This window comes from Punica granatum, chromosome 2 (genome assembly GCF_007655135.1).
Source record: "Punica granatum isolate Tunisia-2019 chromosome 2, ASM765513v2, whole genome shotgun sequence".
NCBI classification, from domain to species: Eukaryota; Viridiplantae; Streptophyta; class Magnoliopsida; order Myrtales; family Lythraceae; genus Punica; species Punica granatum.
The window spans coordinates 35,943,110-35,960,646 of NC_045128.1; the positions used below are offsets into that span (position 1 = coordinate 35,943,110).

At 37.7% G+C, this 17,537-nt stretch overlaps 2 protein-coding genes and 1 pseudogene across 3 annotated transcripts; all 3 read right to left on the reverse strand.

Annotated features, from left to right (window-relative positions):
* Positions 1-221: 221 nt before the first annotated feature.
* LOC116194548 lies at positions 222-2,650 on the reverse strand. 2 transcript variants are annotated; one of them, XM_031523394.1, is made up of 3 exons: positions 1,400-2,650; positions 1,198-1,298; positions 649-954 (listed from the first exon to the last, which is right to left on the reverse strand). In XM_031523394.1, the coding sequence occupies exons 1-3, from the start codon at positions 1,462-1,464 to the stop codon at positions 692-694; spliced, it is 429 nt and encodes a 142-aa protein (XP_031379254.1). In that variant the 5' UTR covers positions 1,465-2,650; the 3' UTR covers positions 649-691. The 2 variants fall into 2 exon arrangements, 1 of the variants encoding a protein (XP_031379254.1); XR_004154458.1 differs by lacking the exons at positions 649-954; positions 1,400-2,650 and adding an exon at positions 222-642 and having other exon boundaries at positions 1,198-1,393.
* Positions 2,651-4,618: 1,968 nt separating this feature from the next.
* On the reverse strand, positions 4,619-7,214 carry LOC116194549 (MADS-box protein SVP-like). Its single transcript, XM_031523396.1, has 4 exons — positions 7,101-7,214; positions 6,110-6,310; positions 5,158-5,211; positions 4,619-4,662 (listed from the first exon to the last, which is right to left on the reverse strand). The coding sequence occupies exons 2-4, from the start codon at positions 6,289-6,291 to the stop codon at positions 4,659-4,661; spliced, it is 240 nt and encodes a 79-aa protein (XP_031379256.1). The 5' UTR covers positions 6,292-6,310; positions 7,101-7,214; the 3' UTR covers positions 4,619-4,658.
* A 5,856-nt stretch (positions 7,215-13,070) lies between these two features.
* On the reverse strand, positions 13,071-15,521 carry LOC116193922 (annotated as a pseudogene).
* Positions 15,522-17,537: the final 2,016 nt, after the last annotated feature.

A 17,537-nucleotide genomic window follows, 5' to 3' on the forward strand; every position in this document is an offset into this window, starting at 1 on the left:
TTTGTAGGGAAGTATACACAAACCAGGGGAGCTCATGTAAGCGGTCCCTTATTGTCCACTAAGCGTCTTAGTAGGGGGCCGCGCCCTGTGAGGCTATGTCAAGTAACAACTCTAGGACTTAGGGAGTGTGTGACTTAGATCATTCTTTTCGAAATCGAAAATAGCATAGTCCCACTTAGTTGGGGCATCAAGAGTGCTTCCCATCCTCTTCTCGACCATGGGCAAGCCGCAATACAAGTCAGTCAAGTACAATGTGATCTATGGCAAATCATGAAATTAATCTTGCAGGGTACTGCAAAGAATCTATTGGCACAAATCTATTATCCATTCACAACTTCATTGTTAACAGACAACAAAATTCTCGTATGATACAAGCAAAGAAAGATCTGCAACCCAACAACGAGGAAGGGCGAAATAAAAAAGGGAATGACAAGAAAATGGAAATACATTCGAAATCAAAACATTTCATAAGTTGAGTCAATATATATATATATATATATAAATGAAATGGAGAACTCATTCCAATGGGTGAAGATCATGAGGCCGAGTGAAGGAAACCTGCAAACACTATCTGCAATCTGTCCCCACTGCTTCCAATATGTTCTTGAAACTGTCCCTTTCTAAGCACTCGGATAGTTCAGCCTAGGATAAAATTCAATACGACCATGTTACAACCTTAAACAAACATTTATTAGGAGAGAGTGGTATTTTCTTTCAAAGGATCCGTAGCTGTTGTGGGATAAAGATATCTTTGTGTAAGACAAACAATCAAACAAGCACATTCAACTAGAACTTTTAAGAGGTGGGCTCCCAATGTTTCTGGCGGTATCATCGGAGACTCCAACAGAAACTGGTGTTGTACTCTAATTTGGTGGAGAGCAATATGAGAAAACTTTAAGGTCTTGGGAGGGATTGTCTGAGAGGGCCAGACGGTCTGATCCAGGACAGTAGGGGCTGTCAAAAGGGACAACTTATAATAACTCAATTATCGCAGCACTTACATGATAAGAAATTTTGATTTATCATTAAACTCCAATATCTCGTAACTACCTTCAACTAAATGTCTTGGATGAACAGTCTGTGCTTTAAAAGGGTTCATTCATTATACCCAAGCACAAGCAAAGTGCAAACCTTCAACGGTATTATGGCCTTATGATTCAGTATTCTAAATGTAAATTTATTCAACAGAAGATGTACCTTTATCTTTGGAATGAGAGCAGGACCCCCATAAGCAAATCCTGTGTAAAGCTGAACCAGAGTCGCACCCGCTCTTTTTCTTTTTGTATGCATCTTCACCACTGATTTGGAGAGTGTAACGAATTTAAAGCAATAAAATACACAAATGGTCTGAGTGCTAACGAGATAATTGCTGAATAAATGGAAACAAGACCACCTTTACCTGCTTATACCACCACCTTTACCAGTCCATCGAGGCGGAGAGCAAGGACAACCTACAGCACTCATCTACAGTACTCGCATAAGCTAAAGAGAATTGAAATGGTATTCAGAGATCAAAAGGTACCAGAAAGTTGCCTCATCTACAGTACTCGCATAAGCTCCGCCCGCTATTACCAATCCTATGGTGGCTCCAGTCAGCAGTCTCCCCTTTGAATCACAATGATCAAAACAAAGCAAGATAAAAACAAGAACAAATGAAATAAACTCCATGCTGCAATAAATTATAACCCCTGTGCTGTTCTTGAGACCCATTTGATGCACACTACGTTTCCTCTTCTTGTATGAATAAAAGGATCAGCATCCCTTCGCGGCCTTTCGAATAAGATGACCATATTTACCAGTAAAATGGATTCTCAACACTCCTGTCTTTGAGTTTCATCCATCAAAAACCAGATTTATTCCATACACCAACTCAAGCTTTAGCTTCAGCGTGGTGAAATTCGACTATTCAATAAAATCAGACGCATTTAGTAGCAAGTGAAAACGTCAGTGTTAAGTATTACTGCTGCCTAATGTTTCCACCAAAAATTTACACAGATTAGGAAAAAAATTCAAACTTTATCGATAAGTAAGTATCCAAATTCAATTATATAAGAGAGAGACGTCTGAAAATTGATACTTACTCGTTTGGAGAAATGATGGATTCTGGGGTAAGACTCTGAAGCAGCAGCAGATGAAGAAGCAGAGGAAGAAGAAGAGCAGTAACGTCTGGCGCCCCCTCCAATGGATCTCGAAGAAACCCTTTTGGCCAAATAATCTCTGAATAGTTTCCTCGCAGCCATAGCTCAGTAACAATGCTGTAACAATGCTGGAATATTTTTCCAGCGTTTTGAGCTTTGCCTAGAAAGAGAATGGTCATATGATTTCGAGCTGAATAATGGTTCGGCAACGTCCATTAAATTGGAACCCCCTAGCTCAGTCGACAATTGACACGGGCATGGTATGTAATACTCCTGATATAACGAAAATGGAAGTGGTAATTGAAAATGTGGATTGAACCGAGATGATAAATAACATCCGAGACCTGTTTGAACAGCGACAAACAGTACAACTTTAGGAAATTATTGATATATTTATGGGACTTATGAATACATGTCGATAAGATAACGACCGGATTGTAATCCTTCTATTTACGCATTGTTGAAGGACACTTTTCAATTGCAAATGGAATACGTCATTGATCTGACAATCTACTGTCGGAAAGGCAACCTGCAACGCAACATGACATGCTTCAGGTTTAATGCTTTCGATCTTGTCGAGAAAAAGGACAACAAGAAGATTAAAAAAAAAAAGGTACCAGATGATACTTTTCTTTTTTCTTTTTCTTTTTTAAAATTTTAAGTCCAAAGAAAAATTCATCATGTGTATATATGTACGAGAAGACTATGCAACAGTGAAAAGCTAAGCTTTGTCCGGTAAAATTTCAGTGGACTACATGTTTTGTAAAAAAATTCTAGTCGGACATTGTATTACCGTGACACCGCAATTCTCACTGTCAGATGTTACAATGCCCCGCGGGCTTCACGTGCATTCAATGGGTGGAATCGCATGTCACAGTAACACAATGTCACTCTAGCCTTTTGTAATAACCAAATTTTTTTCCCAACATATATATACATATGAATATGCATATACATTGTAAAATAACTAATAGGTCATGTTGCATGTGATCCAACCCTAGAAACCCCAGTCGAGATGTTACCCAGAAGTTCACAAGGAACCAGTCATATTACGACGTTTTAGTTATAATAAAATAATTGTAAAAGTCAAAATTAAATTCAGCCCCAACCTATAAGAATTTGAATGTATCTCTAAATTAAAAGTACGAGTTGATAGACGGTGATGTGTAAGTCTATTAAATCTAAAAGTTATTATCTTTCTTGGCTAGAATAGGAATTTGCCTTTTCTTCACCTGTAATCAACCGCGCTAGATATTCATATCTAGTGAGAAAACACGTGCATGAGTAAGTTTTACGAGAGATTAGAAAGATGTTCAAGAGAGATGCACGCATACATCAATCGTCCCAAGAAAACAATTAATTAGAGCAAACTAACCCCAGCTTGAGAGATGTATCAAAGTTGTTATTAGAATAAGCTGATGAGTGATCATAATCTCCTGACAAATGGTTATTTCGAGGAACTCTCGTTGCTTCTTGCATTTTCACCATCTGCAAAATATATATAACCCTTTCTTCTTGGGGCATAATAGAAAAAAGCCACAAAACAAGAGGAGGAGACCAGAATAAAAACAGCAAATCGAAAAGAATACATGCAGTATCTGGCTTCTTGTCAAGATGGATGTGTGTGTATGTATATATATATATATATATAAATGTATATATATATATATTTGCGATTTAGCCATTGATGAAATTTTCTTTGCTCTTACCATTTTCATGTGCTTGTTCTCTTCCAGAAGCTGTGCTCCCTGCATAATTTCAACGTCCGAAATCAACGGTAAAAATAAATAATAATTAGATTTCTTTTATTGATAGTACATGTCTTTTATAGTATAAAACGATTTATATGACTTCAAATATGTGATATATATTCGTCCTTTTATAGAGTAAGAAAAAATATTAAATTCTAAAAGAATTGTGTTATATTACGAACTTAGTTAAGGTTACTGACATTTGATTGCCTAATGGAGAGCTTAATTAATTACATAGCCCATTCCTAATAGAGATAAAAATGTAGATCATTGTTGAATGCACAACAAACCTTTTTTTTAGGGCACTGATCTCGTTCATGATCCTTCCGGCCTGGGTGCGACAAGAATCACAGTCATCGTCCCACATGTTAGAAAAAGATAATTATTCTTTACAAAAAAATAGCAGGTTAAGTAATGAGGCCCCGAACGAGAAAAAGGGAAGAAAATAGGGATGCTGATGATAAAATGTACATACGTATACCTTGGTTTCTGAAACACGGAGCAGACTGGCTTTGAGTGACTTCTCAAGTTGATTTAGTTGATCAAGATTCAATTCATGTAGATCTTCCCGATCCCATATAAATGAATTGTCACTAGTTCGCTTCACGGTGTAAAAGGCTAAACTACCAGCTTATAATAAAGTAAGGAACGATTACGTATTTTCATGCGTGTGTGTGTATATAAATAACAGATATTTGAAAATAGTATATATACCTTAGCTCGCGAGCCCTATCGGTGAGATCCTTCCTTAAGGCACATGGGATATCATCTACCTGCATTAAGACAACACCACTCCAGCAACTGAGACCTTGTATTCAGATATTAAACCTTATTTCTTGTACTGTGTACTAAAACAAGAATGATTGAAAATTTGACGTCCGGAACTCGTAATTGTGCACATAAGCTGATCGAGTGGAGACCGGCACATTATAGTTTCAGAATTTTTTCGTCCAGAGTAATCTCGTGATGGTTCCAAAGCTTTGGCGACTAGCTTAGAAGAGTTATGACATTAACCTTTTCATCATAGAAACCAGCTTTTGAGAAGTTCTTCACTGCTACATGAAGATTATTCTTTCAGTATGTAATACTAGAAGGAGAAGACACAGATTGTAGTTTTATGGTATTTCGATTTTAGTCGGTAGGTCATTTCCAGTGATGCTCGAAAGAAATTCTGTAAAACACACTACATGCATAGTCCAACATGTTGGTTTAACCGCACAGCCTTTCATTAATATGAGACCTGTATTGGACTGAGAAAATCCACTTACACTAGACTTTTCTCTGAGGGCAGATTGATATGCCTCTCGATTACCTGTTCAGTACTAAGACAATAAAAATGGAAGAGTGCCTCAGCCCTAGAGTCAAGTCATTTATCGATATCAGAGCTAAGAAGAAAAGAAACATTTGTATCATATTTTTTAGGATACTTTCCACGGGCCGAAACCTCTCGAGAAATCGATCAATAAAAGAAATTTTGACAAGATATACTCTGGCTTCACAATCACATATAAATATGAATACAAATGAATGCCAAAAGTACAAAATATGAAATTTCAGAAAGATAGATATATCTTTACGCATGTTATATATGAATATATTATCCACTACAACCATATAATGTAAACTTTGTGCGTGATAAGACTTTTCATAATAGTTAACAATGGATGTATATACATGATATACTACATCTAAGGTATATATTTCTGAGATTTTCCCCATTACATATCAATAATTTGAACATAATCTGAAAAATGCATGATATATGCACATATTGGATGACACATCTCATCATTTGTGATCATTGATTAAGAATAGCACAAGCTTCTAAATATTACATTACAAAGTACATTAGCTGGAACGAGTTTTCCGGTTGATTACTTGGGTCATAAATTAATTACAAAGAGAACTAGAGAAGATATGCAAGAGAATTTTTGAGAAATTAAAATCAGCAGTTTTTAAGGGGATATCTGTTTACAAACACTGATATACCCACACAATGTTGAGTGTGTGTGTGTGTATATCACTACACCGGTCCTCTCTGTCTCATACTCTTCGGAATAAGATCCGTGAATTCATATAGACAAAATACTATGAGTACCTTCCTCAAAAAAAAAAAAAAGAAACTTTAGCAAAAGATTGCCTAATTACACTACATAATACAATTTTAAGTAGCTAGCTAGGGGAGAGAATTAGTGATATGGAAAAAATTAATTTAAATACCTAGAGCTGGAGAACTCAAAGAGCTTGCCGGTGAAAGAGAAGATGATGAGGGCGATCTCGGCATCGCAGAGGGTAGAGAGTTGATGAGCTTTCTTGATGAGCCCTCTTCTCCTCTTAGTGAAGGTCACTTGCCTCGCGCTCAGGTTGTCTATCTTCTTTATCTCTGTTCTCTTCCTTGTCATCCTTCCCTTCTTCCTCAACCTATAACATAACATCATAAAACAAAAAATTAGAACACTCAGCCATATTTGCTCTTTGGCCGCGAAGTAATCAAAGGTAATAAAATAAATGGGGGGAAAGATACAATTACCATGGATTGGCACATATAAAATCCGAGATCCACACAAATAAATTAACCTTATCCCATCAGAGCAAAATATTAAAAAAATTTAGAAATGGTACTTAGGTATTGGTAAATATTGATGGCCGTTTGTCAATCGATTAATTTCTGCATGATGGTGATGAATGGCTGTTAGTTTAATTAAGCTCCGTTAAAAAATGTAGATCTATATACGTATGAGGGCAGATATGATCGCGAGTGAGTAAATCACAGGACATTTTTTATTCATATAAAGACCAAGTGTACTCCATACAAGATGCTCATGAGTAGAGGAGAAAATATTGCCAAGAATATTGGAAGACATTAGAGTCACAAAATCTGACCATTCACAAACATTTACACACACAGAAAGCTAAAATAATCAAAAGAAAGGAATTCTATAAATATGAAAGGAGAACAATGGAAGAAGCACACAGGATTCAGATTGCAGGAAAGAAACGACAAGATCCGATGTATCCAGAGAAAATTACGAAACAAACCTAAGAACCCTAGCTAGCTAACTTGACATATATGCTCGCAGACAAGAAGAAGAAGAAGAACTTCATGAGGGGAACAGCAGGCAATGGAGTCAATGGATCATGGGCCAAGCTTAGCTGATCAAGAAGAGGAGGAGGAAGAAGAATAAGAAGAGGATAAAGCGAAGTGAGATACCAAAGAAGAGGAGTCAATCACAGCTTTCATGACTCAGAGCAAGTTGCAGGGGGTGGGGAAATGGAAGGGGGAGGACATATACATTGTGATTCAGCAAAAAAAAGGGACATATACATTGTGGCCACACTTCAGTTCATATCAAATTAATTATAAATTTATTTAAATTATTACCTTGTTATAAATTTCTTTCTGTTCCTTAGCTTGTTTTGTTGCTTCTGGCTGCTGATATAGAGAGAGTACTGCACCGCCAGCCACAGGGAACAACCTTTGCTCTTGTTAAAAGAAAGGAAATAAATGCGGAGAGAGACAGGTAAAGATGGAGAGAGACAGGTAAAGATAGAGAGAGACAGAGAGACTGAACCGATAGATAGATAGATAGATAGATAGAAAGAATGAGCGGATTCCTTTTATGGCCCAACAGGAAACCCTCTCTCTTGTTATAGCAAGTTGAGAGTAAAACCATCTTTTTCGTCCGTGACTTATATATAAGTTATATTAATCGAGTCCCTAAAAAAATATTACATCAATTTGGTTTTAAGTCAAATCTATTTTATCCATGATCATATCAATTTAATTATTGGTAACATAAATTTAATTCTTAGTCACATCAATTTCATTCATGACTTATGTAAGTTGTATTAATCGCGTCCTTGATAAAAATATTACATCAGTTCGATTCCAAGTTACATCAATTTCGTCTCTAGTCACATCAATTTCGTCTATGATCACATCGATTTAGTCTTTGGTTACCTCAATTTAGTCCTTGAGCACATCAATTTTGTCATTGATCATATTAATTTGATCATTGATCACATCAATTTAGTCTCTCTGCTTGGTCACATCAATTCAGTTCTTACTTGGTCACATCATTTTTTGTTGTTGTCAATATTAATTATTTACATAAAAAAAAAATGTCACTATGGCATCTCCCTCCTTTTACTATTCTTGTCTCCGAGCCGACTTTGGAGCATTTGTTCTAATTGCTCGGACCTCTGATTATTGTGTTCTTGGTGGCTCTAGAAAGCTTATACATAGTACTACTACTTAGGATCAAGTTTCGAGGAAAAAAGCAAAGAAATAAGTTAGAAAACTGTTGTTGAAATTTGGTTTTCACTCACAATGCAAAAAATTCATGGAGTAATATCTCTTAAACAATAGAACGAAATTATGAGCCGGTAAGTGGTGTAACTTCCTTATGATATGAGAAATCTGTCTATATAATTTTTTTGATCAATATTGACTCTATAAGAATTTGTTCCTGTGTTTTATAAAGAGAAAACTTTATAGATCATTAATGGCAAATTCTTATAGAGTCAATATTGGTCCAAAAATTTATATAGACAGATTCCTCATATCGTAAGGAAGCTACAACACTTGACGGCTTGTAATTTCGTTGCGCGATTGAAGAAATATGGCTTTATGAAATTTCTACCTTGTGAAAATCAAATTTCAACTGCATTTTTCTAACTTCTTTCTTTGTTTTTGGCTCGAAATCTGATCTTAAATAGTAGTGCTATGTATAAGTATTTTATAGCCACTAAGACAAGAATTAGATGTCTGAGCAATGAGAATGAATACTCCGTAATTGGCTCGGAGACAATAGTAGTAAAAACGAGGGAGAGACTAGATGGATCTTTTTTATGTAAAGAATTGACGTTGTCAATGAGCAAAATGATGTGACCAAGTAAGAACTAAATTAATGTGACCAAGCAGATGGACTAAATTGATGTGACAATGGACCAAATTGATATGATCAAGGACGAAATTAATGTGCCCAAGGACTAAATTGATATGATCAGGGACGAAATTGATGTGACTTGAGACTGAATTTATGTAACATTTTTTTGAGGAACCCAATTGATACAACTTGTATAAGTTAATGACAAAATTGACAGTCTACTCAACAAGTTGGTGCAACTAGTAGCTAGGAAATGTATAGATTTTTCTTTTCCATCTTGTTTCTCATTTATTGTGACTCCGAGCATATATCCTAGCTCTATCTAGCAATAAAATAACCATAGATTGATTAACACTCTTAATAGGATCGGCATATCCATACGCCAGTTGCCTGGAAGAATTCTCTGCAATCACCGCTGTAATTTACAAGCACTCAGAGTGTCAAATCTCTTAAAAGCCCATTTAATTGACGACCACGAGTTCCATAATTGTGTTTGGCTAGTATGAGTGGCAGAGTGTGAGCCACAAGTACTCTGCTGCCATCTAAACTTTTCACTTAGTCTATACGCGATTAGACTCATCTCCAACTCAAAATTCGAACTAATAGATTGTAATACCCGATTTTATATAAACATATTAAATTTTCCTTAACTCTTCTATGTGGGATTTAAAATCTCAATAGAGATTAATTGAAAACCTGTACAGTTAAGACAATGCGTACTCAGTGGAGTATCCTTGACTATCTTGTCAATATAGTCATCATAATTATTATCTCAAATTAAAAGTTTGCAAGTCTCGAATGAAAATGTATTTGGAAGTGAAGCCCACAACCTACTAATCGATGATAGATTTTCTTTTTATTTTTTATTTTTATTTTTTTGAAAGATTTACAAAGCTGAGAAATTAAAAGATGCTCGGTAAAGTATTGTATTCATCATCCCGATTTGAAATAAAGAGATACAAAAGTTAAGTAAATATGAATTTTTATTTCTCATTTTCTATCTCATACTAGATACATGAGCGAGCACGAGAGAGTTCATATGCTTTTTTCCGATAAAATAAGGATTTGTACTTCCCGTCACAATATTAATATCGGGTTTTTCCGTAAATAGGGGAGCCATGCTGACATTTAATGGGACCACAAGATGTAATGGTGACATAGACGTCACTCTCATCGTACCCGCCTTGTCCTGTTCCCCAGCCCTCCTCCCTTATCTCATTTTCTACTCCATTAATTATTCCCACGTGATTCACATTCTCACTCTCATGAAAAAAAAACCAACAAATAAATAAATTTAAAGAAAAATATATAAAGTAATGATTATATTGTTTAATTTAGAGAAAAACAAAGTAAAGTTAAGCTACATTAAATATCATTTTGCAAACAAACATAGCAAAAGTCTCTTAACAATGGTGATCATTCTTGTATAGGTTTATAGAAAATCACACTAATTGTGGTTATTTTAACTATTATGGAGTACCTACTGATTTCGCCCTGCAGCTGTTTAATGTATTGTAGATTTATATCTAAAATTAACTAATATCTATGTGGTTAATTATAACCGTCTAATCTAAAATGTTATATGATTTATGTATTTCGTATCCAATACTCCCCTTATATATTTGCCTTGATTAGTTCTGAATGCCCATTAGCGCAGAATTTATTAAATGCGTGCGATATATTATCCAACCTACACTTTGATACAGGACAAAAACTTGAGAAAGGAGATTAATGGAAACACTCATACTCACATACATGATTAGTGTGAAGGGTGCTTTTATTTATATAGACTACAATTACATACACAACATAAAAGAATAACCTCTGCTTAATCTACAAGATCTTAAAAATATTGAAGATATATTGTAGTTTTTTTTTCGGTTATAATAGAAGACTCATGACCTAGTACAAGGAAATGGAAAAGAAATCTAAATAAAGGGGCAAGGGTAGTCCCACTAAGGAGAATCGAACCTGGAACCTCTAGATTACCAAGTGAGAGTGTTAGCCACTGCACTACACCTCATTTCTCATATATTGTAGTTTTTTAAAGTATATCAAATTATTTATATTATAATTTCCTTGTTTTTCTCGTTAAGTTGATGATTCACTCTTAAGTCTAGAAATTGGTAAAGTGCTCTAGAAAAATTGCACTCTCCAGTGGAAGCCAATATAGAGTATAATATATTTATGTGGGTAAATATATGTATAGATTTATACACACACGTACATTTCCTTTTTTGTTGTTGTTAAAGGACATCCGGACCCTCTACTTCTGAGGATAAGAAACCCTATCAGATTCCAGAGAGACCCCTCTCTAAGACCAAGTCAAGGGGAAGACATATACCATCAAGGCCTGGCAACCTGATGCCAAGGCTTGGGACAGTTGTGTTGGGCGTCTTGAGTTCGAATCTCCTCCCATGCAAATACAGTTCAACCAAGGTAACATTGAAAATATTAATCTCACATTAAAAAGATGAATTAAAATCCATTGATTTATATGATACTTCGATACCAATACTTATCAGTTTAAACTTCTAAGTGAAAATGAACCCAAATCCGTATAAGCGGGTTATACTTTCGCACGCACATGTATGGGTTTAACATCTCTTTGTGATGGAAAACAATGCCTGGCTCGCGGTCAGTTGTTGAGGGTAGGTGCTTAAGATCACATGGCAACATAAGGGCGGGTGTTGAGAGTTAAGAATGAGTTAAATCTCACATGAGAAATATAAGAGGATGGGTGTTGAGAGTTAATAATGAGTTAAGTCTCGAAAATAGAGGAATTCTACAAGTTCATAAGAAATTGAGTTTTTGGGTTGGAGATAAGTCCTATTGCATATAGACCTGGTGAGTATTTTACATAGTATCAGAGTTTAGACTACGCATATGCGTGCCAACGCACATATACACACCCACACCACGTCAAGCCCAATATGTCCGAGTGCAACCAAGAGTACGCCTCGTGTAAGTCCTCCATTGCCCGAGCACGGAAGATGAAGCCCGGTTCAATATCTTTTATTGAGGGCGGGTGTTTAAGGGCATGTGATAACGTGCAAGCAAAAATAGACCACAAATTGCACGTGATGGCAGGTGTTAAGGATATTAATTCCACATTGAAAAGATGAATAAAAATATATTGGTTTATATGAGACTTGTGTGCCAACACTTATCAGCTTGACTTTATAAGTGGAAATGGGCTCAAGCCCATATAAGCTCATTGGATTTTCAATATGTAAGAGTTCTATACGTAGCTAGAAATATCTATAGGAAGGTGTACACGAATCGGGGAGTTCATATAAGCTATCCCATGATGTCCACTAAGTGTCTCAGTGGGGGGTCGCGTCCTATGAGGGTAGCTATGTGGATAAAAATTCTGGAGCCCGGGAAGAGTGTGATTGCCCATTATAATAAACTCCCTATTTTTTTTCAAAAAAAAAAAGTGGAAGACATAATCGAATTAGTATAATAAAAAAATATAAAAGATGAAAGGATAAATGAAAGAAAGAGACTATTCATAGGCACAGTACAGGGCCCCGGGCCCAACCAGCTTGCATCCCACGAATGGGCCAGCTTTAGCATTAAATTGAGGCATGGGACCCATACAGCGTAGCCCACTGTACAGCCCACGTGTACTTTTATGTGGTGTTTACGAGAACTTATGTTAAAATTCAAGAGAGAAAGAGAAGGAATTTTGACATCTCTCACTTCTTCCTTATAACCGATCCTTTTCCAAGTTGGGTACCATATTCAATTCCTCATAATTCATCTTGTTATCGATTATCATCAATCTTTCGTGTGATTTGTCATTTCGGTCATTTAAAACTTTCAAGTGGCGTCACTCCATATTCATCACGGTGTCCAAACTTAGATCACACTTTTTGAAATCGAAAATAGCACAGTCCCACTTAGTTGGGCCATCGAGAGTGCATCCCATTCTCTTGTAGACCATGGGCAAGCCGCAATACAAGTCAGTCAAGTACAATGTGATCTATGGCAAATCATGAAATTAATCTTGCAGGGTACTGCAAAGAATCTAATGGCACAAATCTATTATCCCTTCACAACTTCATTTCCCTTCACAACTTCATTGTTAACAGACAACAAAATTCTCTTATGATACAAGCGGAGAAAGATCTGCAACCCAACAACGAGGAAGGGTGAAATAAAAAAAGGGAATGACAAAAAAATGGAAATACATTTGAAGTCAAAACATTTCATAAGTTGAGTAAATATATATATATATATCAAATGGGTGAAGATCATGAGGCCGAGTGAAGGGAAACCTACAAACACTATCTGCAATCTGTCCCCATTGCTTCTAATATGTTCTTAAAACCGTCCCTTTCTAAGCACTCGGATAGTTTTGCCTGGGATAAAATTCAATACGACCATGTTATAACCTTAAACAAACATTAATCAGAAGAGAGTGATATTTTCTTTCAAAGGATCCGTTGTTGTTATGGGATAAAGATATATCGGTGTAAGACTAAAACAATCAAACAAGCACATTCAATTAGAACTTTTAAGAGGTGGGCACCCAATGTTTCTGGTGGTATCATGAGAGAAAACTTTAAGGTCCTGGGAGGGACTGTCTGAGGGGGCCAGACGGTCTGATCCAGGACAGTAGGGGCTGTCCCCACCAAAAGGGACAACTTATAATAACTCAATTATCGCATCACTTACATGATAAGAAAATTTTGATTTATCATTAAACTCCAATATCTCGTAACTACCTTCAACTAAATGTCTTGGATGAACAGTCTGTGCTTTAAAAGGGTTCATCCATTATTCCCAAGCACAAGCAAAATGTAAACCTTCAACCGTATTATGGCCTTATGATTCAGTATTCTAAATGTAAATTTATTCAACAGGAGATGTACCTTTATCTTTGGAATGAGAGCAAGACCCCCATAAGCAAATCCTGTGTAAAGCTGAACCAGAGTCGCACCCGCTCTTATTTTTTTTTGTATGCATCTTCACCACTGATTTGGAGAGTGTAAAGAATTTAGAGCAATAAAATACACAAATGGTCTGAGTGCTAACAAGATAATTGCTGGATAAATGGAAACAAGACCACCTTTACCTGCTTATACCACCACAGCCGATCAGAGGAATCTTCCCCAGGAGCAAAAAGTTGGGGGGAATCGTCAAGTTCATTTTCCAATATGTACTATCTTCTTTAACAGGTACTAATGAGAGGCGAGAGAGAAAAAGAGAGCCTACCCTCGTTAAAATATACATTTCTCTAAGGATATTTGTTTGACAGGATCCGGCCGTGAAATTGTTGTGTTTGATATGATCTAATCACAAAGGAAAAGTTACAAATTCAAGAACTTAAAAGAGACCGAGGTTAACAATGCGTAAGCCTGTGGTTAAGCACTCTTTCCTTCCAAATTCCAAATTTTTTTACTTGATTCTTACCATGACATGTCAGCAGCTCATAAAGATGGAACTAAAATACGTGACAAATGATAAACCTTTAAAAGAAATAAAAGACGATATGGAGCATTTTAGAGGGAAATCTTGACAAGCAATGGAGGTGAACCGTCCTCAGCCCATTGCATTTCATCACGGGCAGCTTGATCCTTGATTCACCCAAAGAAAAGAAAAAATGGAAGAAAATGTTAGCTCTTGCTGTGCTAAAGTAAGTTCGGCAAAGCCAAAGCCCATCCCTAATAAACCTTCGACAGCCTCAGCATTTTTATCAAATCCAGCAGCGAGACCCACAGGATTTGAGAACTTCCTTCCCCAAACCTCCAGTCCCAAATTTGATGGATCAGGCCGTTTATCCCTTGGGAGGGACCCAGCCCCGTGCAGCAGCTGATACCGCAAGTGTATGAGCGAATTCAGCATCTAGAAGAGCAAACAATGGATTGACGAGTTTGGTCGTTGAGAATAGCCAACCGCTGTGGAACAAAGAATAGCAAGGAACTGGAAAACTTAAATGAAAAGTTCTCGGAAAAGAAGAACATGATTAGATAAGCTAAAGAGAATTGAACTGGTATTCAGAGATCATAAGGTACCAGAAAGTTGCCTCATCTACAGTACTCGCATAAGCTCCGCCCGCTATTACCAATCCTATGGTGGCTCCAGTCAGCAGTCTCCCCTTTGAATCACAATGATCAAAACAAAGCAAGATAAAAACAAGAACAAATGAAATAAACTCCATGCTGCAATAAATTATAACCCCTGTGCTGTCCTTGAGACCCATTTGATGCACATTACGTTTCCTCTTCTTGTATGAATAAAAGGATCAGCATCCCTTCCCAGCCTTTCCCATAAGATGACCATATTTACCAGTAAAATGGATTCTCAACAATCCCGTCTTCGAGTTTCATCCTTCGAAAACCAGATTTATTCCATACACCAACTCAAGCTTTAGCTTCAGCATGGTGAAATTCGACTATTCAATAAATTCAGACGCATTTAGTAGCAAGTGAAAACATCAGTGTTAAGTATAACCGCTGCCTAATGTTTCCACCAAAAATTTACACAGATTAGGAAAAAAATTCAAACTTTATCGATAAGTAAGTATCCAAATTCAATTATATAAGAGAGAGACGTCTGAAATTGATACATACTCGATTGGAGAAATGCGGGATTTTGAGGTAAGACTCTGAAGCAGCAGCAGATGAAGAAGCAGAGGAAGAAGAAGAAGAGCAGTAACGTCTAGCGCCCCCTCCAATGGAGCTCGAAGAAACCCTTTTGGCCAAATAATCTCTGAATAGTTTCCTCTCAGCCATAGCTCAGTAACAATGCAGTAACAATGCTGGAATATTTTTCCGCGTTTTGAGCTTTGCCTAGAAAGAGAATGGTCATATGATTTCGAGCTGAATAATGGTTCGGCAACGTCCATTAAATTGGAGCCCCCTAGCTCAGTCGACAATTGACACGGGCATGGTATGTAATACTCCTGATATAACGAAAATGGAAGTGGTAATTGAAAATGTGGATTGGATTGGAATTGGATACAGATCTTGAGACCATCAAAGGGGAGAAGCCCATTGAGGATGCATTCCTTCAGACCTGTCCCCAGCACTATCACGTTGTAATCTTCATCCATTTTGATCTATGGAGGATACTTTGTTCGATCACTGTCAGATGATGAATAGACAGGCAGACAGACAGACAGACACAGAAGATTGAAAAGGACAGTGATGCGGCAGAAGACCTGGCAAGTTGGTACGTGGAAAAAAATAGGTTCTGACGGCCCTATTTTGAAGGAAATGGCCTCCGGAGCAAAACTCACCGCTTTGCCATGATTTTTTGATATTTAAGGGAAATTCCATCATTTAGGGTCTCAAACAGGCAATTTATGTTAGTTAGGGTGTTTATGTAATTTTTGGAAAGTTTAGTTCTTTTTATGCAATTTAGGTATATTAATACCCTATTTAAGCTTTCTGTAAGCCCTAGGGCACGGGAGTAATCTTTTGAATTATTAATAAAATTCAGAGCTTTTGTGCTTTGTCCAATCTCGGATCAATTCGAATTTGATGCCTATTTCCTAGTATTCGTAGAATCAACAGGTATAGAAGGTTGTAGTTCCGGTATTCGTGCGCGAATCAACGGGTCTGTGACGGTTACTCGCGTTGTACGCTGCGTCAGTTGGTATCAGAGCTGCGTTCATTCTTGGATCAACGATGCCGCCCAGGAGGAGGGATCGTGTGGAAGATGTTTATGACCGTGATAATCTGCGACATCTGGAGCAGAGGCTGGATCAGCTAGATCAGAGGAATCAGCAGAGGGATCAGAGGTTGGATCGTATGGTGGAGCAGCTAACACAGCAGATGGCTGCACTTATGGAGAATCGGAAAGTGAGAGGAAACTGAAGCGGAGTCGGAAAGGGAGAATTTTTTCGCTGATGTTCCACGAAGACGGCAAAGGGGCCCAATCGAGGAAGACAGGCAGCGATGGGAGACGGGCATTCGGACCGATATTCCCGAATTCCAAGGGGGTTTGCAGCCAGAAGAGTTTCTAGATTGGCTGGCAACGGTAGAAGAGGTTTTGGAGTTCAAAGGGGTACCTGAGACCAAGTGGGTACAGCTTGTGGCGACTCGGTTGCGTGGTAGGGCGTCGGCGTGGTGGCAGCAGGTGAAGCTTACCCGTAGTAGGATGGGCAAACCGAAGATCACGTCATGGGAAAAGATGAAGAAAAAGATGAGGGCTACCTTTCTGCACTATAATTTTCAGAGGATTATGTACCAACGCTTGCAGAACTTGAGGCAGGGCAGTAAGTCGGTGGATGATTACACCAATGAGTTCTACCAGTTGGTTGCTCGTAACGAGCTTCAGGAAACCGAGGATCAGCTAGTGGCGAGATATATTGGCGGGCTGAGAGTGCAGCTACAGGACACAGTTAATTTGTTCGACCCTATTAACGTGTCTTCCGCCCATCAGAGGGCCCTGATTATCGAAAGACAGCAGAAGCGAGCGAGTAGCAGGGCGTTCGGTGGAGGTGTTGCGGTTGCAAGAACCGGTGGGCCCGTCCGAGCTGGCGGTAGTAGTGCTATTCCTGGACGTCCAATGAGGCCTGCCAATATTGGGCCGAGCAGTAGCGGGTCAAAGTGCTTCAAGTGTGGAGAGCCCGGGCATCGGCAATCTGAGTGCAGCAAAGGGGAAAAAAAAGGGTGATGTTTATTGAAGAGGAATTGTCTGATGACGCAGTTATGTAGCTGGAGGCGATGGAGAGGTCGAGTTTGACGAGGAGGAAGAAATTGTGACTAGAGATGGAGTGCCAAATCTGGTGGTGAGAAGGTCTT